Here is a 22,289-nt window from a genome sequence, read left to right as displayed (position 1 = left end):
CCACCTCAAGGCAAAGTCGGCTGGGGACACAGAATGGAAACTCCTCATGCATCACCCAGCCTGGCCTCCTCCACTGTGCCGTCCCTCCCTGCAGTCTGGGAGCCAGAGACGCTGGTGGGGGGACGTCCAGTGGTGAGGCTGTAGCAGGCCCGGGACCAGAACCCAAATGACTTGTTTCCCATCCTGTGCTCCTCCCCGGACTCTGCCCAAAAATGAAATTTTAAGAATAAAATAAAAGGACAACAGCCATCAGGCAGACAGTCAATAAAAATTTCCAAGGCACACAGAATCCCAAGTTTCAACATATAGGTGTACATTTTTTTTTTTTTTTTTTGGTCTCAAAATGTTGTTACAGCCAAGGCTCCTCCCCTCCAGGAAGTTCCATTTGAGGGTCCAGATCCAAGGGCACACCCTCCAAGGCTGGAGGCACAGAAGGTTCTCCAAGGAGCCGCTTTCTTGCTGCCCTTCAGAGGAAGCATCCAGCACTGGCTCAGGCCCCCCAAGTGCCTCTCTCCTCTGGATAACTTGTGCCTCCCTTCCTCTCTTCTTTCCTTCCTTCCTTCACCTGTTCACCAATACGCATATTCACTCAGCGAACATCCTGTGGCCAGTGCTGGGGTGCTGGGAGGGACTGCTGTGGGGACAAGGACCTGTGAGGGCCACCGTGGAACATTCTAGGCCTTTCGGATCTCTTCAAAAGCTGCATTTATAGGCGCCTGGGTGGCTCAGTTGGTTGAGCGACTGCCTTCGGCTCAGGTCATGATCCTGGATCCCGGGATCAAGTCCCATATCGGGCTCCTTGCTCAGCAGGGGGTCTGCTTCTCCCTCTGACCCTCCCCCTTCTCATGTGCTCTCTCTCTCATTCTCTCTCTCAAATAAATAAATAAAATCTTTAAAAAAAAAAAAAGCTGCATTTATGGAACACTTAGCATGCACCAGGCTCTGTTCCAAGCGCATTGTGTTATTAACTCACTTGATCTTACAACAACACCATGAGGGAGAAAGGAGGTACTCTTCTTACCCTCATTTTGCAGATGAGAGGAAGACTAAGACAGAGTGGTTAATGACTTGCCCCAGGCCACACAGCTAGAACTCCGTGAAGCCAGGATTTGAACCAGGAGGACTTTAGCACTCACAAGGGCAGGGTTTTCACTAATTTTAAAGCGTGAGCACGTCTAGTATCGCACACAATCTCTCAGCGATCCAGTAAAACAGGAACGACCGAGATGCTGAGTTCTGTATCACAGGTGAGGACAAAGCCAAACAGGGAGTCTGGGTGGGGGCACCGGAACCCTGGGCGCTCACCCTTGCATCCTACTGTCTCAGGGCCACTGTTGTTGGGGGGTTGTGGGGGAGGTGGTTGGGTTGTTGATTAAACTTCGCTCAGTCTCAGCGCCCGGGCCCGGCCACTGTGAGAGCCCCGGGACATCCCCTGGGCTGGCTTGCTCAGAGATATTTTCCACCACCACGGTATGACACACTTGACGACACTCCCATCATAGGGCCTGGGGGGTGGGTGGTGGGTGGCGCAGGGCTGTGGGAAAGCGAGGCCGGAAGTGCTGAGTGGGGAGAGAGATGCAGGTTCGGGGGAGAGGTACCCAGTCTACAATTCCTGGAAGCCAGGACGCAGAGGGAGGGAGGAGCTGGCGGGAGACTTATCATCTTCCTCTGTGCACCTGGCCTCATGCCACACGCTGGCCACAGAGACCTCAGCCCTGGGCGGGGGAGTGACCGTGGAGGACACAGACAAGTAAAGGGACAGCCACACCCTCCTCTGCAGAGCCAGAGTCTTTACTGGAAATACTCTGCATGGGAGGGTTCTGAAGGAATCTCCTCAACTGGGGAGGGACAGTGACACGTTACATGGGCTTTAGCCAGAGAGGCTCAGCGACACTTCAGCTAGTTCGGGATATAGCTGGCGGAGGAGGTGGAAGGATTAGAGGGGCAGGTGGTGGGGGACAGGTGGACCAAGGAGGAGGCTGAGCAGGGATCTGAGCTCAAGGCGATGCTGCCAGGTCACAAGGGTGCGGATGATTTCAACTACAACTGCAATCATGGCAAGCAAGCTGCTGTGTTCATTTTTTAATTGGTTGCCAGGAAGCTTAGGATGGAATTTTGCTTATTTTTTTTCCCATTAATATAATCGTCTCCTGTGCAGCCCTGTGTATGCAAAGGGCCAAAAGCTCTGTGGCCAAATGTACAGGACTTTGAATCCTGGCTCTACCAACCATCAGCTGCATTTTGATACTTCCCCGTACCTCAGTTTCCAAATCTGCAAAACGGGGAACATAACACCTGCCTGGCTGGGTCTTTTCAGGTGATAAGGATAATGCTTGGTAAGTACCTGGCACAGTGTCTAAATGTAATTCTTGATCTTTTTTGAAGTCATCCAGGATGCTAATTGTTAAGAGGGCAGCAATAGGTTATTCACCCTAGGATGGACGGTCTCCGCTGTAATTTGCTCAGTGGCTGTGGACCTGGAAGTTGCTTGGAGTGGGATCTGGAAGGTGGGGAGAGAGCAGGGATACCAGATGACAGCAGATGAGGAAACCATATAGTCCAAACAAATAACCCAGTCAGGAAATGGGCGGAAGACATGAACAGACATTTCTCCAAAGAAGCCCTACAAATGGCCAACCGACACATGAAAAAATGCTCAATATCACTCATCATCAGGGAAATACAAATCAAAACCTCAATGAGAAACTGGTCAGAATGGCTAAAATTAACAACTCAGGAAATAAGAGATGTTGGCAAGGATGTGGAGAAAAGGGAACCCTCTTACACTGCTGATGGGAACACAAGCTGGTAAGGCCACTCTGGAAAACAGTATGGGGGTTCCTCAGAAAAGTTAAAAATAGAGCCACTCTATGGCCCAGTAATTGCACTACTAGGCATTTACCCAAAGGATACAAACATAGTGATTCAAAGGGGCACCTGCACCCCAATGTTTATAGCAGCAATGTCCACAATAGCCAAACTGTGGAAAGAGCCCAGATGTCCATTGGCAGATGAATAGATAAAGAAGATGTGGTATAGATATGTACAATGGAATATTACTCAGCCATCAGAAAAAATGAAATCTTGCCATTTGCAACAACGTGGATGGAACTGGAGGGTATTATGCTAAGTGAAATAAGTCAGTCAGAGAAAGACAAATACCGTATGATTTCACTCATATGTGGAATTTAAGAAGCAAAACAGATGAATATAGGGGAAGGGAAGGAAAAATAAAATAAGATGAAAACAGAGAGGGAGGCAAACCATAAAAGACTCTTAATTATGGGAAACAAACTGAGGGTTGCTGGAGGGGAGGGGGGTGGGGGGATGTGGTAACAGGGTGACGGGCATTAAGGAGGGCACATGATGTAATGAGCACTGGGTGTTATATGCAACTGATGAATCACTGGGTTCTACCCCTGAAACTAATAATACACTATATATTAACTAAAATGAACTTAAATAAAAAAATTTTTAAAAAAGAAATTAGAGATCTGAGAGGCTGGAAGGGCCGCCCACCTCTCCCTCCTTTTCTCTTATCCCCCCTTCCATCCCCCCCCCCACCCACCATCTGCCCTGGCTGACAGATCTCCCAGGGCCCTTGGCTGCCTGGTTCCCAAATGGTGCCGCTCCTCTCCCTGCAGTCTGACCCAGGCAGGACTGTCTCTGCTTCACCCTTGCCCCGCCTACCAGCTGCTCTCCCGAGGCACAAACTCTAATCCACCCTGGACATGTCACACTGTAGCTTCTGGCCCATCAGTCTACCTGGTGCAAGGCGGCCCCTCATTCTGCTCACTGCCAGCTAAAGTCTCTTGTCAGACATGGTGGGGACAACTGGGTTCCCTGGGTGTGCCTGCTCATAGGCCCCTCTCCGCTTTCCAGCCTCCAACACCTCAGGTTCAGTTTTCCCTGCCTGGAAAATCAGTCTGGAAAGATAAGACCTTCCGTTGTGGAAGGAACCTGAGGGATGGTCTGGTCCAGCTATGTCACCAGGTGCCAGCTATGATAAATCAGGACCTGCCTACATAATCTAAAGCTGTCCTCAAACTTCACAAGAAGGACAGCCATGATCGGTTAACAATGTCTGCCGTGAGTGGGTGCAATTGATTAGTGATGTCTGCCACCGGTGCAGCTTTATGAATGCCAGATATTGCCATCCACGATCTGGTCCAACTATTCAGTCAAAGGCATAGAAGAAAAAAAAAATTATACATATATATATATATATGAGTTTTAATATAATTTATATATATAAATTATATAATTAAATATATATAATCTTTATATATTTTATATATAAATTATATACATAAAATTATATATATTTATTTATTATTAAATAATAAATATATGTATATTAAAATTACATTTATTTCATTTTATTTATATTTATTATGTATTCTGTCTATATTATTAATTTATATTATATTAAATATACATATCAATTATATTTTTATGATATTTTATTTTTATTTTCCCATGAGACCATGTCGGATGGTGCCCAGACACAGAATAAGATAAACCTGACTCTTACTAGCAAAAAAGATATTCCTTTTACAACCTTTTTGCTTTCTCACCGTTTGGTGCTGGCTGGAATGTCCTCAACAGTTTCCCAACACTTGCTTATCTCCCCTTTAAACTAAGAGAGCAGATTTCCAGCAGGCAATGAATTGAGACATTTTATTTTATTGTATTTATTTTTTATAGTTACCTTTTATTTATAGTATCAGCTTTTCCATTTAAAGAAGCAATACAAAGATTTTTCTTTTTAAATAAAAGTATTTAAACCAAAAAGTGAATGGATTTGAAGAAAAATATTAAGTAAACAATAACAGAGATGGTACATTGAAAATACATATAGCACAAATGCCCGAGGCTTGAGAACTATAACTGTCCCAAGAACTCTTCAAAACAGAGACTGACTTGCAGAGAGGTTTCACAGTTTGCCCTGGGACACAGAGCAAGGGTCTGGGCACGGAGCTTGGGTCTGATGCTCAGGCCAGGACTGAGGAGCCTCGTGGCCCGGAACACATGGCGTCGTATGGCAGGAGGTGGGAAGGAGCCAGGTAATTAAGCTCTTTCGTGGTAAGGATCCAAGACTCAGACATCCTCAGGAAAGGGGACTTTATTTCGGGCATAAGGAAAACAATCTTGAGCGAACAGTCAGCAGCCCCTCTGGCAGCAGGAGTCTGGGTAGCAGAGCCAGATGCCCTCTGCTAACGGGGCTGAACTCCTCCGCAGGTTTCTCCCAGCTCCTTCTCCCGAGGCACCTGCTCCCAGGGACCTCCCTCTTTCCCTGAGTTCAAAAGGCTCAAGACTGAAAGAAATATGATTGGCCAGTTCAGGTCCGGCCTCCCTGATTGGGGTGGAGCTTCTGTTCTGAGCCAGTTCATAGGTTGCTTATCGGCCTATGGGTGGGCTTGTGTCAGGTCCCCACCCAATCAGCTAGGCGCAGGGCCTATAAGTGCACGCACACCGCGCTCACAGCTTGGTGACCCGGGATGGCGTCCTTTCTTTGCAAGGACTTCTAGTGTGAGAGGAAGGTTGCGGCAGACATCACAGCTGTGATCTGTGCCAGGGACAGAGGGAAGAGAAGTGGAGAGGTGGTGGTGAGCACCGAGAAGGAAGGGGCCGGCCGCGTGTGTCTGTGTTTGTGTTGCGGGGAGGATTGCCCTGAAAGGGGACGAGCCTCTTGCTGGAATGGGCATTCTGGAACCTAGTGAGCATGGGGCTTCGCCTCTGTGTGTCTTGACCTCAGAGGGGGACAATGCCCCCTGTGTGAAGGTAGCCAGGCACCGGGAGTCCAAGCAAGGTGGTCCCAGATAGTTCATTAATTCATCCAGGGAATATGAGGGTGCCAAGCGCACCGTGAAGTGCGGTGAGCGAGCTGCTCTTCTGGGTGCGGGGGTGCCAACCCCTGAGCTGCATTAGAGATCCCTCCAGTAAAGGTCTAGACTCTCTCTGACAGCCTCAGAACCTGCCACTGGGAGGCGTTTACTTTCCAGCAGCAGGCCTCCCGAGTCTGTGAAACCGCTATGGAAAGATCCAGCCAGTGTCGACTTTCGCCGGGGATTTGCGACCGTACTTGGGCCACAGTGGCAGGGACCCAGGAGCTAAGCATGCCGAGGTCACAAGAGATCCCAAGGGTGAAGTGACAGGGCCGCTTTGTCTAGCCATCCCATGACCCTGAGAACCCCCTCCGGCACCGAATCTCGAAGTTTGGGCACATTCATGGAGGCAGTGTCTCCCTTCAAGGGAAGCAGAACAGACCCTTGAGGCATAAGAGGATTTGTCACCTAGATGAGGGAGGAGAGAGCACTGCAGGTACAGGGAACAGCATGTGCAAAGGTGTGGGGGCGTGAGGGAGCTGCTGGTGCCTCAGTTGGACCACTGGGAGGGTTCCAGAAGGGAATGTCCCAGCATGACGCTGGAGGAGCAAGAGCTAGGCCAAGAAGTGGTGTGAGGGCAGCGGGGAGCCATGGCAGGGTTTAAACAAGGGGCAGCAGAGCCGTATTTGTGGCTCGGAGAGAGCACTCTGGCTGCCCTGTGGAGGATGGGCAAGAGGGGGTGGGACTGGGGCGGGAAACCCAGGGAGGAGGACACGGTGAAGATCCCTGGAGAACCCCAAAAACTCTCCGTGAAGAGTCCTTGCAGGGCTGGGGAGGAGGGATGCTTTAGAGGCAAAAGCCGTGGGACTCCACTGCAGATGAGGGGAGTCCCAGTGCCCCCACCCGCTGCAGTTCTTGGCTTGGGCCACGGAACCAGGGAGCAGCAATGACGGTTTTGGAAGTGAACAGCTGACTGTGCAGGGCTGGGTGGGGGCCCTCGGGGCAGAGATGTCCAGGGGGTAGCTAGACGCTGGGTGACTCAGCAGTGGACGAGCCTTGAGGACAAAGAGCCCTCACCTGGGCCCGGCACAACAGTGGGCAGCGACCTGCCTGGTCATCGGTCTACACTGAGTAAGCCGGGTCCCGATTCTGCAGCTCTTGGAGGGACAGGTAGGCATCGGTGTTCAGGGTCAGGCAGAAGGTAGGGGCCCTGACCTGGCCTCGCCCGGGGAGACTAGCCCAGGGGAAGCTGACCCCCTCCCCGGGGCCAGCGGCTGGGACCTCCCCTCTTGCGTCCCGCAGGGCATGCTCTGGGGGTGGCTGGCTATCCCCCAGGTCAGGCGCTCCTGGGGTGGGAGGCACCAGGGGCTGGGGGGCCCAGTCTCTGGGAGCTCCCTCCTGCAGAGAGGGGGGCAGCTTCTCTTCACCAGCTCCAGCGCCCCCCGGGGCGGGGTTAGGGGGGCTGGCGCCACCCAGGAGACCGGGAGAGAAGAGGAGCAGGTCATCCCCTGGGGGGAAGGTGCAGTAGGCATCATCCTCCGCTGGCGGGGGCAGCAGGGGCGGGAGGAGAGGCCCCTCGGGCTCCCCGGGCCTGCCCTCCTCGGGCTCTTCTGTGCAGGGGTCATAGGTGAAGTACACCTGGCAGGCCTCGATCTCCAGAGCATCAGGGAGGTGGAAGAAGAAGTAACCCTGGTTGGTGAAGCAGCTGGTCAGCGAGTGGCCGCTGGTCTCGGTGGAGGGTGAGGGTCCCTTCTGCTGCTGCAGCAGGAGGAGCTGTGTGGCCTTGGCGTCCCGGTCCAACACCTCCAGCGGGGAGATCTCGGCTGCCTGGGCGTTGGGGCTGAAGGATGACGACGGGAAGGGCGAGGAGAGCCACTTCTGCCGGTAGAGAGAGCAGATGGAACGTGAGTGGGGTGCCTCCCCCAGACTCTCAGAAACAACTCCTAACTACAGTCTACTCAGGGCTGCTACCTCCAGGAAGGCCTCCCTGACTGTACCCCCCCAACCGGCTTGGGGAACACTCGGGGTCAGCCCAGGGAGGGTGCTTCCTGTAGGTGCCCAGGGGATGTGTCGTTTCGATGAGGGACTGTTTCTGGAGCGCCTGCTGTGAGCCTGGCACCACGTTAGGCACCAGGCAGAGGGGGAAAGCCTCCATGCGTCAGGTGGGGGCCAGCACAAGTGTGGGAGTCCACAAACCAGTGTCAAAGCCGAAAGGGCCCTGGAGCCCATCTTGTTCACTTTACAGATGCCCAGAGAGGGGACGTGGCCTTGGTCCTGATCACACAGCCAGCGGTGGGAGAGCTGGGAACAGGCTCCCTGACAAAATCTCTGATGGGCGCGGATGGTCCTGCAATTCTCCACCCCCCGCCCCAGTGCTGTGCGGCCCCCACCTGCCACACAGTCCCTCCGCAGAGAGAAGAAAGTGCCCACCAGAGCACTTCCCAGTGGCTCTGGAGCCTGGAGAGCCCTGGTCCTCACTGACTGTGTGACCCTGGGCAGGTCACTGCACCTCTCTGAGCCTCAATTGCACAACACTTAGCACCCTCTTTCCTAACTTCCTTACTGTGGGCCAGCAGGAGGATGCCAAATAAGAAAATGAAGGCAGAAGTCCCTGGCCCAGGGTGAAAGGCAGACCACCCGCAGAGGCGTAAGGGACAGCAGGCCCTCAGGGGTGTGATGGGGGCCGCGGGTGGTTATAGTTGAGAACCCCAACAGCCCTCTGTCCTGGGAGGCCTCAGCAGCTGGACTGGGGGTCCCCTGGGCACAGGGACCAGGCCCGATGGGCTCCTCCCACACTCCTGTGCCCAGCAGGCTGAGAAGAGAGGGAGAGTGCAGGTCCGGGGCCGGGGGAGGGGGGGCAGGCGGGTAGGGTCCGGCCCTGGAAGAGGCAGTGGAGGGGGCAGGGCCAGGCAGGTGGTGCTGGGCATGCAACCAGAAGAAGGAGAGGCCAGGCCTGTGGCCTGCACTGGCGTGCCAGGGCCTCGCTGGCCCCTCTCAGAGGTGTGCATGGTCAGCCACTTCCTGGGCCTGGGCCTCCGTCCACGATGCCCTGAAGTGGAGGTGGAAGGTGGGTGCAAAGAGAAATGTATCCCTCTTCACACACACACTCACACACTGGCACGCATACGCCCGGGTCCCATGGACAGGGGGGGCAGTGGGCCTTGTGGCCTGGTAGCCAGAGGTCCTGGGGAAGAGAGAGAGGAGCAGGCCTCCCCCCCAGATGCAGAGGAGAGGGTGGGGTCCCTCTTGGCCAGCCCCAATCCCCAACCACACTGTGCCTCCCCAGGGCTTCCTTGGGATACCCTCTCCACACCCTAGGTCTGGGACAAGCATCTAGACCTGGGGATGATCTCATGGGAAGATGGAGTGGTTTGTACCTCTCCAGGATGGAGCCCACTCCCACCTCAAAATGTCCTAGTCACATAGAATCAAAAAGATTTCACCCTGGAAGAGGACTAAGGATGCATCTAGTCCAGCCTTCAACCAGGAATCCCTTCTGCTATATTTCTGACACATAGTAAGCCAAGGCTTGCTAGAATGCCTCTGTTGATGGGGTGCTCACTACCTTTAGGGCTTTAGGAAGAATTTTAAGGAGATACGTTCCCCCACATCAAGAGAACTGTAGGTAAGCTATCCCCAGTCTTGGGAGTTTTCCAAAGAATTCCAGAAGGGGTCCTGATCAGCCATAATGGAGAACTCCAAAGCCAACTCTTGACACCTCTGGCCCAGTATGGCTTTCCAGCCCCTCCGTGCTCCTGCTGATCTCCCTCCAGCCCCATCTCATCCTCCGCCAAATCTAGAGAGCCTGGGGAGGGGAAGGTGATAGAAGCAGCCCACCACAACCCCCTTCCCCCTCGACACTTCCTTCCTGAAGCAAGTGTGGGCTCAGGGAGGGGAGACAACTGAGGTTTAATGGGGCTCAGAGTGTTACTACTATCTGGGCCAGCACTTTCCCAGTGACTCCACATCAGTTGATGAGAAGTGGCTCAAGGACTTGTTACCATGGGGGATAGGGTGTGGAGCCCACTCAGGGCTTTCTGCAGTGGGGAGAGGAACCACTGCCCATGAAGAGGGTCTGCACAAGCGGGGGGGGGGGGGGGGGGGGGGGAAGGGTGTGGAGAAGTGGCAAGTCCTGCTCAGTCAACAGACCGGTGACAGCAATTCTAGCTAGGGCCCCTTGAGCACTTACTGTGTGCCAGGCATGATCTCAGGCCCAACCACACAGTAACACTCTTTCCCTCCCCGAACTAGCACAGAGACATTCCAAAACGCGCCCAAGGTCACACAGCCAGGAAGGGCTGGAGCCGGGATTAAAACCCAGGCAGTCTGGCTCAGACGGGAGGTGCTCTTCAGCCTGAGAAGGCTGGTACCAGAGCTGGGGAAAGGGGCCCACACGCAGCCCAGAAGCCACTCACTTCGGTATTTGTCTCCTTTCACAAAGTGCAGACCCACTCTTCCTGTGCCCCCACTCACTCACAACTCTGGCCACCCCCCCGCCAGCCTGAGCCAGCTGCCTGCTTCTCTCCTCCAGCCCCAGACTCCTACCTGGAAATCTCCTCCATGCTCTGACTTCAGCTGGGAAAAGAACTCCGAGGGGTCTGGGATGTGGCACTTCAGAACCTTCTTCAGCCTGAACAGGGGAGGAGCAGGGAGAGAAGGAGGATGAGAAGGGAAGGGGGCCACGGTATCGGCCGGCACCCACAGCCCTGAAGGTAGGGTACAGAGCCACTCCACATTCATCTGTTGGATCAATACCAAGTGAATTCCCAGTAAGGGAGGGTGCTGGACTAGGTCCTGGGGACATAAGAATGGTGGATAGAGAAGGTCTCTGATCTTAAGGAACTGACATTCTAACAGGGAGACAGACACGAACCAAAGGTGCAACACGACCATTCATTCTATGGAAACAAAAAGCAGAGGGCTGTGCAAAAGAAGGATGTGGGGGTGGGAGACCACAGGAACCAGAGTGGTCAGGGACCACACAGAGCCAGGTGTCTGGAGTAGAGTGAACGAGGAGGCGGGAGGTAGGAGAGAGGCCAGATTGTGTGTCTTCTTATCCAGGCTGTCATGGATGGTGGTTCAGGTTGTGCACTGCCTAAGGGCACCTCGTTTTAGGGGGTTATTGAGTGGGTGCTGAATTCCAGCCCATGCTCTGCTTGCCAAGCTGAGTTCCCCAGTATCTATATGCATCTACCTCAAAATGTGGTCATAGCCTCAAGGCCCCAGAAAGCCTGACTGCCCCCCGTCTAGATGTTCAGGCTCAGGTCGGCCCTCTCCTCCACCCCTTCTGGTCTCCAACCACACCTGCCTCCCTGAACTCTCAGTTGTTGTAATGCTCCTCCCTCCTTCCTATGTAAGGCCTTTGCACACCCTGTTTCTTCTGTTTCTGATGCACTCCCCACCACCTCCACCCTGCCTGGTTAGCTCCTCCTTCAGATCTCAAGGGAGTCCTCACTTTCTTGGGCATGCTTCTGCCAGCCACCCCTCAACCAAGGTTCCTCTCCCCATTGTCTGTTTCCAATCCATCGAGTACCTTCCTTTACCATCCTATTATGGTGTGTCATTGTATTTGTGTATGATTTATAAATATCTGCCTTCTCCCACGTGACTATGAGCTCCATAAAGATGGAACCACATGCATATGTTTGCCCTTGTCTTCCCAGGCCTGGCACTGAGCTGGCACTCTCAACTAATAAAGGAATAAGCTAATGAATGCCGGGATCTAGAGAGATCCACGAGGACACACACATAGAGACAGTTGGCATTTGCACACATGTGTGTATGTGTACTCAACACCCAAGAGTAATGCTCTGGGGGGGCCTCCATGGGGCTTTCCCTCCCCTGCTCCCCTCAGGCTGGTTCCCTGGGCTTCCATCTTTGGGGTGACAAGGAAAAGCCAGGTGTTAGGCAGGGAAGACTTTGGGGAGGGCAGAGGGAGCACTGGTGTGTGGGAGCAGCCGAGGGCTTGACCTCGCAGGGGGTGTGTGTGTCAGATTGTCAGATGAGAGCACGAAGGAGCGGGAAGGGAGGGCTCTTACCATGGTCCGATGTACTGGTAGTTGGCCAACAAGCAGACCAAGATGATAAAGCCAGAGGCACTGCCGAGGCCCATGATGATGGGGCCAAACCAAAGAAAGGGCAGAGTCTGCTTCTCTGAGGCTACCCAGGGGCAGGAGGAGAAGCAGGGAGAGGGGTTAGAGAGGCGCCCCCGCTCGCCCAGATCACTCCAGCATCCCCCCCGCTGTCACCCTGGTGCTGAGGGACAGGCCGACCTCAGACCCAAGGCCTTCGCAGGTCCCGGCTGGCCCAGCAGACCTGCTGTGTACCGGGGCTGACAAGGGACATTGCGTGCCTCATCACAGCAGCCCTGCCGGGGAGCACGGTACCCACTTTACAGACGAGGAAACTGAGGCTTCCAGGTGAGAGCAGCCCACCCCGGCCACACTGCTCACCCTGCAGGGTCACAACGAGTGAGCTAATAATAGCAGATGAGCACGACTGGGGCTGAGCCCTGTACCCCTCCCAGGCCCCCCCCACCAGCTGCCCCCAGGCCACACCCCAGCCATCCCCTCCCATCTGAGCTCCGTCCCACCCCTTCTGTCCCTGGTACCTGGCATCCTGAAGGCCAGCGGCTGACTCCAGGGACTCCAAGCTTTGTGGCTGCCTAGGTGGGCCCTGACCCGCACTTGAAATTCATACAGGGTGCCTGGAGTGAGTGTCTCTAGGGAAATCCATTGCTGGTTCTGCCTGAGGATCAGCACGGAGGCCTCCTGGGGCAGAGACAGGCGGGGGTCTGTCAGAGCAGAGGGGTCTCCACGGCTCACCTCACCTCCCATGGCAGGGCTGGCTGGGAGGCTGAGCAGATAACACCTTCCTTCCTCCCCGCCAGCCACCCTCCTCCCCACCCCACCCCCCGCCACTCTCCCCCCACGATCCCTGACTACTCAGCCCCAAGCCCCAAGGGCATCCTGAACCCCTCCCTCTCACTCATCCTCCACACACAAAGCCTGCTGCCAAGCAGCTGGTTTCACCTGCGGAACCAGAAGCGATTCTGGACCCTTCCCCTTCTCCCCTCTCTCCCCACCCAATCTCAGGTACGAGCTGGTCTCCCAGCTTCCAGCTCAACTCTGCTACAGTCTGCCTATTTGCCACGCAACCAGGAAGAGCGTTTTTCCAGAGACGTCTCCCACCTCTGGATCACTCTTTTCGCTTTTTTCCCCTATCCTTCAGACACACAGGCCATGTCATGGCTTCAGTGGCGCCCCCAGTCTGAAGTAGCCTGCCCCAGCCCGTCCCAAATGTGGAATCCCATTTCGTTTCCTTGATAGCTCTTCTCAATATCCCATAGTGTCCAGTCTCCCAGTTTGCAGACTGCCTTCCCACCCGCCATGTGAGTTTCCAGAGCTCCAGAAGCTTGTCAGTTTCGCCCTCCACCCTCTTCCCAGTGGCCAGCCCGCACCCAGCGCCTAGTAAGTACTCAGTAAGTGTTGAGTGAGCAAATCCGGGAGTGGGGAAGCGAGTGGGGAAGTGGCAGACCCCAGTGGCTGTGGAGCACACTGGGTTTGAAGCACGGACAGGTGGCTTCCCAGGGCTCAGAGGGTAGTCACCTGCCCCTCAGCTATGTAAACTCTTGCTCTGGCATCTGCCACCAGCTGGAACCCCTGGGTTGTCGGGGGCACATACGGGGAGGGAGAGGCCAGAGCAGGCAGTACAGGAGAGCGGCAGGGGCTGCCCAGGGGCTGCCGTGGCTTTGCTGACATGAAGGATGGACAGGGTGACCCGGACAGCAAAGAGGAGTCCGGGCAGGTGGGAGCCGGGCCATACACTCACCTCCCAGCTCTGGCCCGGGGACCTTGTCCGGGCCTCAAACTCCAGGTAACTTTCAATGTAGTGGGAAGACTGAGGGACTTTCCAGGTTATGTTGAATTTGTGGGTCTCGACTTGGGTGACTTGGAGCAAGTCGGGGGCCATCAGGCGAACTGAGGCAGGAGAGAGGAAGGGGGAGTGAGCTCAGGGGATGCTGGGTCACCATGCTGAGGGGATAAAGCTCAGACGCACCCCCACCTCTACCTTTGCACCTGCTATTTCTCCCTCCTGGGTGCCCTCCCCCCCAGAGTCCTGCGTGGAGAAGCCTTCCCCCCCCACCACTCTCTATCCCCTCACCTGTTTTATTTCCCTGCCCAGCCCTTAGCCCCACCTGACATATCAAATATCTATTTGGGGTTCTCTGTTCATTTTCTGTCTCCCCCGCCAGACCGGGAGCTCAGTGAGGCCAGGGACTGTGTTCTCCGAGATACCCCTGGTGCCTGGAGCATTACCTGGCACGTCATAGGCACTGGATTAAGTATCTACTATACGAAGAAAAGTCAAGGCCGCATCCAGAATGGATCTGAGAGCTTTACATGGATCATCTCGTGTAATTTAATTGAATCTCAGTAACCTTATAGGATTATAAGATTTTATGATTCTGAAGTTAAACTGACCTAAGTTTTTATAATTCTGGAACTCTGTAGAACTACATGAATGTCTATTGAACATGTGCTAAGCAGTTTCTGTGTCTGTCTCACAAACTCCTTACAGCAACCAGGGTCCGGCAGATAACCGATTCTCCCCATTCTTGATGGGCAAACTGAGGCTCAGATGTGTGAAATGATCTGCTGGGCAGACCACATTCAGTTAAGGCAGGGCTGCATTGAGAACCCTGCCTAGATCTCGCCCTTTCTCCCTTAGAGATGGTCTGGGGATGGGGCTGGGCACCCAGTCATTCAAAACACCTTCCCAGAGCCCTGCCAGGATAAGGCCTGGTGCTGGGTACTTAGAGTAGAGACATAGGGATGACAGACGCTCTACCCTCAGGGAGCTCACAGCCCAGTGAGGGAGACAGTCCCAGAATCAGGCAGTGAGGACCCTGAAAAAACACAAACACCCTGAAAGAGGAGGTACGATGGGCTGAGAGAGTCTGAGAAGTCCTCCTGGAGGAGGTGACTCTTCACTGAGCCTTGAAGGGTGAGTGGGAACTTTCCTGGTGGGAAGAGCCTTCCTGGCTGTGGCACCCGCAAATTCAAGGGCTCAGAGGCATGGATGGGCAAGCTGAATTCAGAGAGCTGACCTTTGGTTGTGATGGGAATACAGGCCACGAGAGGAGGAGTGCTAGATTGGGAAACCAGGACCAGATCCTGAGCTTTGAATACCAGGGGAAGGAGCCAGGACTACATCCCGAGGGCAGCAGGCAGTGAGAGGTCACACGTGGGTATGGAGGGAGACCGGAATGGGGAGGGTCCCAGACAGAAAGACAGGACGGGAGGTTCCTAGCCTGCCCCAGGCCCCCCACCCTTCCCAATTCCTCACTCACGGTTCTCAAAGGGCTTGAAGTCCTGGGTCATCAGTGTCTTCCACCTTTCCCCTTCATGGCACATCACGCTCATGTGGACGATGTCAGCCGCAGTCAGACTCTGAGCCTGCAAGGGAAGGACATGGTAGGGATGGGGGGCGGGGAGGACAGGGAAGAGGGAAGACCAAGACCACAACAAAAGTGGGGGCCTTCACAAGCCCCACCAGCTAAGACAAGGGTCAGCAGACTTTTTCTGCGAGGGTGCAGAGAGTAAATATTTCTAGCTTTGCACATCAAACGGTCTCAGTCACAGCTACTCAGTTCTGTTGCTGGCTTGTAAAAAGCAGTGAGAGACACCCTGTAGGAGAATGGGCATGGCTGTGTACCAATAAAACTTTATTTATAAAAACAGACAGCAAGCAGAATTTGACCCGCGATCTAAAGTGAAGTGAGCTGCCTCAGAAGGGAGGGAGTTTCCCATCACAAGAGACGTGCAAGCAGGATGAGCCCCCAAGAAAAGGCAGGTCTGGAACTGTACCTGTGTAATAGTTTTGAGTGTCAAAGCCTGTCTCTCCCCATTCCCACATCCTGACTTTTTTGGGAAGGATATGGCCAGGCGGTGAGCATCTCCTGCGGGCAGGCACTGCTCAGGTGCCTTAGGCACTTCTATGGCTGATTCTCATAGCAATCCATCCTCATAATGCACATGAGAAGCCTGAAGTCACACATGTGGTCAGCAGGGGAGTCTGGATTCAAAGCCAGGCCTCTGCATCCACTGCCCCCACAGAGCCGCAGCCCTGGGCCTCAGGTCCTCTCCAGATCTGTGCTCTGGGTTCCAAGAGGGTGTTTTCAGGTGCAGGACCCCGGGCACAGTCCCTCTGACCTACCTGCCACAGGGCCTACCATGAGCAAACCTTGAACCTGATCATCAGAGTCCCCAGAGCTGGGAATAATTCCTCCCTCTCCACCCCAAGGACCCTGCCCCTGCCTGCATCCGGTTGCTCTGGGGGCCTGATGTTTCCAGATAATGATGGTATTATCGTCATTATTAGCATGATCATAGTCGTTGTAAAGATGCCAGGAATACATTGTCCTGGGCTCTTCCTCCATCCCAGGAGCTCTTCTGCGTGCTGGACACACGTTCTCTCATTTAACTCTTCCATCACCCTATGGGACAGGCACTGTGGCTCTTCTCATCCTGCAGCCGAGAAGGCTAAAGCTCTGAGAGGCTGGGCCTTGCCTGAGGTCGCACAGCTAGGAAAAGGTGGGGCCAGGATCTGAAGGCAGACCCTCTGCAGAGCTCACGGGGACAGGCACAGCTGTCTGGTTCCAGCCGTGTGAGCCCATCTCCACATCCTCCTGCCGCTTAAGAATGGGTACGACCTGATGACGGCTGGAAAATGTGGTCTGGGCAGCCCTGGTGTCCGCCGCTGCCAAGGAGGGCGTGACAGACAATAATCTGATGCACGCCCACATGGACGTGGCCGCACGCCCACGTAGAGGCAGCCCATCTAGAGGCTTCAATTGCAGCTCTCTCCCCTCCCTGGCAGGGCCTCTCTGAGCCTCAGTTTCCTCACTGACAAGAAGGGGACAGTGCTGGGGCCCACCCACAAAGTCACAAGGATCCATGGACTACAAAGTCAAGCTCATGCTCTGTTCTGGGTGAGGTGCCTAGTGCTTTAACCCACAGGACAGCTCTATGAGGCAGGTACCATCATTCTTGCCGTTTCGAGAAGGGCAGCCTAGGACTCAGCAGTTGCCGGATGTCACCCAGCGGGTGTTACGACGGAGGCGGGGCTGGCCCCAGACCTTCAGCTCTGGGATCCGCACTTTTTAGCCCACGCTGCCCTGCACTTGCCAAGGCCTTGGGAAGAGTCAGAGGGGGTGTTGTCATTGGTGGGCGCTCCCCCCACCTGATGAGTACAGAAGTGTCACAGGACCCACAAAGCATGGGGGAAGGCGGTGAGCAGAGGCAGAACAACCGAGCATCTCGGACCACAGATCCCTCAACCCCCAATCGGCCCTGAGTTCTGGCCTTTGGACGCTGCCCTGCTTCCTTCCACCTCTCTTGCCCCGGGCAGGCTGCTGTGCCACGGTCTGTAGCCAAAGCCACTGGGCACGCTGGCCCCCGCTCTGCCCCTGGAAGGACCCCCCTCTGCACCTGCCCTCCCCGGGGCTCTCTTCTCAGCTCCCATTACTCACATCTGGGGATCCAAGGACCAGGTGACAGGCCCAGAATGCCAGGCTCATCGGGAGCAGCTCACAGGATTTGTTCCAAGGCCTTTCAAGGCAAAAGAACCTCCTTAGGACAAAAGGAGGGACCCCAGAACCAGCCCTCGGGGTGGCCCCCCATGCAGCAAGGCCAGTCTGGGCGGGGCTCTATGCCAACCTCGGTAGAGACCCCCATTCCCCCACCTGCTTCACCTCCCATCACGAGCACCTCTCCTTGCCCTCCCCAGCCTAGCCCCACAGTAGCCACAGTGATCTTTGAGAAACAAGCAGTTCAGGACGTGTTGGCTTCCCCCCTTAAGGCTCCAGAGTCTTCCCATGGAGCTGGAAGGAGCCTTTGGAACCCTGTGGAATCACCACCTACCCATGGCCATGGCCAAACCCAAAGGCTCTTTTGCTGTTGCCACCAGGATGTCCAGATCACGGCAGACCCTTCTCTGACTCCCTCCCAGCCCCCATGCCCCCAACCATGCCCCAGGTCCCTGTTCCCACAGCTGCCCTCGGAGTCTTGCAAAAAGCTTGGGGAGCCCCCTTCCTGACTGCCCCCTTGATTCTAAATCGACTCTAACCTTGGCCCATCAGCCACACAGCCCAGTGTCCCCAAACTACCCTGTCTAGCTCGTCCCCGGCCCCTCCACTGTAGACTGGACCCCCACTGCTCACTTCCACCCTGGTTCTAGGAATCTGAACATCAGACTCCTACATTTTCCAGACTTCTGTGATACCAAGAGTCTGTGGGTCCCTATCAGTCCAAATTCTCAAAGTGCAACATCTTGGAGTCTCCCAGTAAGGAATCCCAAGAGTCTAAACACCAGCGATGATAAGAACCACCACCTCCCAATCCTGAGATGCTACTGTTTTGCTGGTTAACCCCACACTCACCGTCTATCCGGATGAGCGTGGATCTTGCAGGACGTGGTCTGCGGGTCCCCATCCCAGCTCCAGACACAGGAGATGTTGGCTTTTGAGTTGTAGAAGCATGTGAGCTTGGAAGTGTCTGCTGACAAGATGAGGCATGAGTGGCTGGCCACGGGGTGTTCACAGCCCCCCAGGGCTCGCCCACCACCCTGCTCCCTGCACCCTGTGCCTACCAGATGAGGAGGGAGACCACCCTGCTGGGCAGAAAGGAACTCAGTGGATCCATTTCAGAGAGGACAACACTGAGCCCCAGAACCTGCAAGGTCCCGTGGGCAGGCCGAGGCAGAGCGGGCATGAAAAGCCAGTGTCTTCCTTTGGCGTGGGGAGACACATGGGTGCAGCAGGGACAGGACAGAAGGGCCAGGGGAGAAGGTGGACACCTGATCTCTGGTCCCATTGCCCTTGCCTCCCTCCTCCCCTGCCTCCTGCCCCTGCTGACGGGCCTCTGCCGAGAAGCAGGGGTCCTGAAAGGGGTTCTACAAGGGTGTTGGCCACCTTCCCAAGAGAAAGCGCAGCTATCCAGATGCCAGGGTCCTCACCATTCGCCGCTGTGGATCCCCGAGGGATGGCCAGGGCCAGGAGGAAGACAGGGAGGGACAGACACCAAGACAGACCAGGAGCTGCCATCACATCCATGGGTGGGAGCTGGGGAAGGGAGCCCTAGAGGGAGGTAGAAGGGGAGAAAGCACAAGTGAACACCTGCTCCAGGTCCCTCGCTGCTCCAAGAGGCAGGCTGAGCCCTGCCCATCTCAGGGTTCCCCGTTCTGCTCTCTACCAAGCCAACACCATCCAGCCTCAGGGCCTTTACACCTGCTGGTCCCTCAGCCCCACACATACTTCCTTCCTTCAGGGATTCAGGGAGCCGTACATTGTCAGGGCTGAAAGGGCTCTCTGAGTGAGCCCACCTCCTTGTTCAAAAGCTGGGGAAACTGAGGCCCAGAAAAAGGAAAGATTTGCTCAGGTCCACATAGGGAGGCCAGCACAGAGCTGGGATTAGAGCTCACCTCTTCTCTGCCCTGCTGCCCCCTTAATCACACCTAAAACCCTCATTGGGAGGCTCCTAGATGCCAGGCTGTCTTAAACTCCTTAAATGAAGCAATTAGAACTCTATTGGAGATACTCTTATCTGCATTTTCGGGTGGGGAAACTGAGGCACAGAGACATAAAGCAAACTGCCCAAGGTCATACAGCTGATAAGAGGCAGATGTGGAATCTGCGCCAGGGCAGACCGCCCAGAGCCCGGCAGGGGCTCCTGTAACTTCTCTGACTATATCTTCCCCCACCACCGAGACAGTTGACATGCTTGACACTCATGTACTGATTATGTGCCAGCAATACTCGGGCGTACTGAGCACTCACGCTGTGCCCAGCACTTTACTACACTAGATCATCTTCTCTTCCCAGCAGCTTGGGGGCTGGGTGCTTGTGTTATCTATCCCCTTACACAGACGAAGGAGCTAAGGCTCTGAGTCATTAACCCCCAAGGTCACGTGCGCAGAAGAGGCAGAGTTGGGATTTCATTCCCAGCTCACTCACCCCCAGGGCCTATTCCCTCATGTCCTTCGGCCCTGCCCAGACCCTGTCCTGGGCACTGGTCCCAGAGGTAAAGCCAACAGCCTCCTGGCCCTGGAGTCGAGGAGTCAGGGCCCAGCAAGGGCACAGGCCAACTGTCAGGTGTCTGGCTTGGGTTCGAAAAGGAGCCCAGAGAGGTACCTATGGGCTCCTCCTTGCCTGGCCCACCATCCCCGCAGGAGGGGGAGCTCCCCAGTGGGGATAGGGATGGGGGCTGGTTGCCTTTTTCCTTGGGAACCCCCCCGACAGCACAGGGCACAGCGTTGGGACCCTCAAGGGGTCCAGCGAGCCCTCCTGTGCCCCCCTACTCACTCAATCATGGCCCTGGAGCATGGCACTATCCTCTCCCTGGAGGGTGTCACCCCAGGCCAGCACCAGCCAGCAAGACAACCCCATGCCCAGGACAGGAGCTGGTATAGAGCCTCAGGATGAGGGGAGGAGGGTCGGGGCAAAGGCGTGCAAGATCACAGGAAGGTCAAGGCCAGACCACAGCCCCAGCAGAGGCGAGCCGGTGGGAGCAGAAGCATTGTCTAGAATGAGTTACCTGCCACTCATAGCAGAAAGGGTGCAGCGATGTACATCACGATTGCAAAGGGCACAGGGAGGGGAGCGTGGGCTAGTCCAGAGCCGGTCTGGGCAGGGAGGGCTCCTGGCCGGCGCCGAGGCTGCACCCTCCAGCAGAGCAGGGCGCGGAGGCCCAGGGAGGCTAAGGAACCTGCTCAAGGCCACGGGCCCAGCCTCAGGGAGAACAAGCAGGACCTCTGAGTCCTAAGCACCGTAGGTCCTGGGTTCTCACGCACACCCACGCACCCTGCCCTTCACGGCTGCACAACCACACTCACTGACTCATGAGGTCCCCCCCACTGCAACCCTGGAAGGTGGCTGTCGTCACCCCCCGTTGACAGATGCCAAGACTGAGCTTAGCGCTGCCTGGGGAGCTGGACTCAAAGCCAGTCATCTGATGCCAAGTGAGGAGATGATAATGACGGGGACAATGATGATGACGATGGTGATGATGGTGACAGGGATGGTGACTAATACTCGGCTCTCGTTCTGTGCCTAGGTCCTTAGCACTCAGCAGATATCACCTCACTTGGTCCCCACAGCAACCCTGGGAGTAGGTACCATTATGACACCTTTTCTCAGATGAGGAGGCCGAGGCCGGTAAGCCTCTCGCCCAGGCCAGAGTGCAGCCGAGCCGGGGGTTGAACCGCGGTCAGTACTGCCTGATTTCCTGCCACCGCCGGGGCTGACACTGTGGGTCATGGGGCGCCGGGGGGCGGGGCGAGGACCAGAGGCAGGAGCACAGCAGCCAGACCGCCGGCCGTGATGGGTGCCATCTCCCCTGGTCCTCCTGGCCACCCACCCCCCCCACACACACACAGGGTGGTGGGCAGATGGGCAGGAGGGCTGGCCTCTTGCTGTTTAACTCCAGGAGCATCTCCCCAGCTGGGCTCGGAATCCCAGCTGTGGGACCAGGAAGGGGGACCCTCAGAAGTGGCTCTGCCCCTCAGCCACCCCACCCCACCCCTGCGGTGCTCCTAACACCATTCAGGGCAGGAGGCCTCAGTCCCCAGGAGAGAGGGCAGCCCCAGAGATGGAGTCCCATCCCCTCCAGTGGTGCCTAGGGACACTACTGACCTGCCCGCTCACACGGCCAAGGGAGGGACAAATCCAGACTCAAACGTGCAGGTCTGGCCCCCCCAACCCAGGGCTGCCGGAGAGGAGGCAACCCCACTTCATGGCCAAGTCTCAGAGGGGCCCCTTCCCTCCGCTCCCACCCCATAGCCTCTTAAGGAGCACTTTACACAGGGATGCCTCCCCAGTGTGTGTCCTTCCCCAGTGTGGGTCCCCTTCCACAGCCACCAGGAGGGGGCTCGCGGGTCCCCCCACCCCACATCCCAGTGCCCTCCATCTGGGGCTCAGCTGACCTCCCCCCCAGTCTTCCTGCCTTCCTGCCTCTTTCCTCACCCCTTCTGGGTTGGGAAGCCCCTCGTCCCAGAGCAGCTTCCCCAGGGATGGGCTGGGAAAGAGGGGTAGCCCAGAACTAGGGCTATGAGATCAGGACCTGCCTCATCCTTGAGGGATTTCAAGATAAGGCTGGGGGCCGGGAGGGCTCGGAGATGGAAGTTCCAGCAGAATCTCCTGGGGCATCTAAGTGAGAGGTGAAAGTTGTCCCATGACCTTCACTTCCAGCCCCGGGCTGGTGGCAGTGCTGAGAGGGAGCCCCCGCAGGTCGCCGGGAACCAGACGGGGGCAGGGTGAGGGCAAAGTCACCTGGCTGAAACATGGGGCTGCCGCGCACGCTCTTGGGATCTCTCCACTGCTGGGTCCACAGCCATCTCCCCAGGGCCCTGCTCCGACTCCGACCGAGGCAGCCCAGGTAGTAGCTGGCTGATGAGGCCGGCAAA

General features: G+C 55.8%; 1 protein-coding gene across 1 annotated transcript; it reads right to left on the bottom strand.

Annotated features, from left to right (window-relative positions):
- Positions 1-6,950: 6,950 nt before the first annotated feature.
- On the bottom strand, positions 6,951-22,206 carry IL2RB (interleukin 2 receptor subunit beta). The gene is made up of 10 exons (XM_021687632.1): positions 22,156-22,206; positions 18,846-18,966; positions 18,271-18,385; positions 17,362-17,440; positions 15,181-15,286; positions 13,659-13,807; positions 12,439-12,598; positions 11,867-11,987; positions 10,374-10,458; positions 6,951-7,706 (listed from the first exon to the last, which is right to left on the bottom strand). The coding sequence occupies exons 2-10, from the start codon at positions 18,940-18,942 to the stop codon at positions 6,951-6,953; spliced, it is 1,668 nt and encodes a 555-aa protein (XP_021543307.1). The 5' UTR covers positions 18,943-18,966; positions 22,156-22,206.
- Positions 22,207-22,289: the final 83 nt, after the last annotated feature.

The sequence above is a fragment of the Neomonachus schauinslandi genome, chromosome 5, assembly GCF_002201575.2.
Source record: "Neomonachus schauinslandi chromosome 5, ASM220157v2, whole genome shotgun sequence".
NCBI classification, from domain to species: domain Eukaryota; kingdom Metazoa; phylum Chordata; class Mammalia; order Carnivora; family Phocidae; genus Neomonachus; species Neomonachus schauinslandi.
Note: the sequence above shows the minus strand (reverse complement) of the source record. Positions and strands in the feature narration are given on the sequence as shown.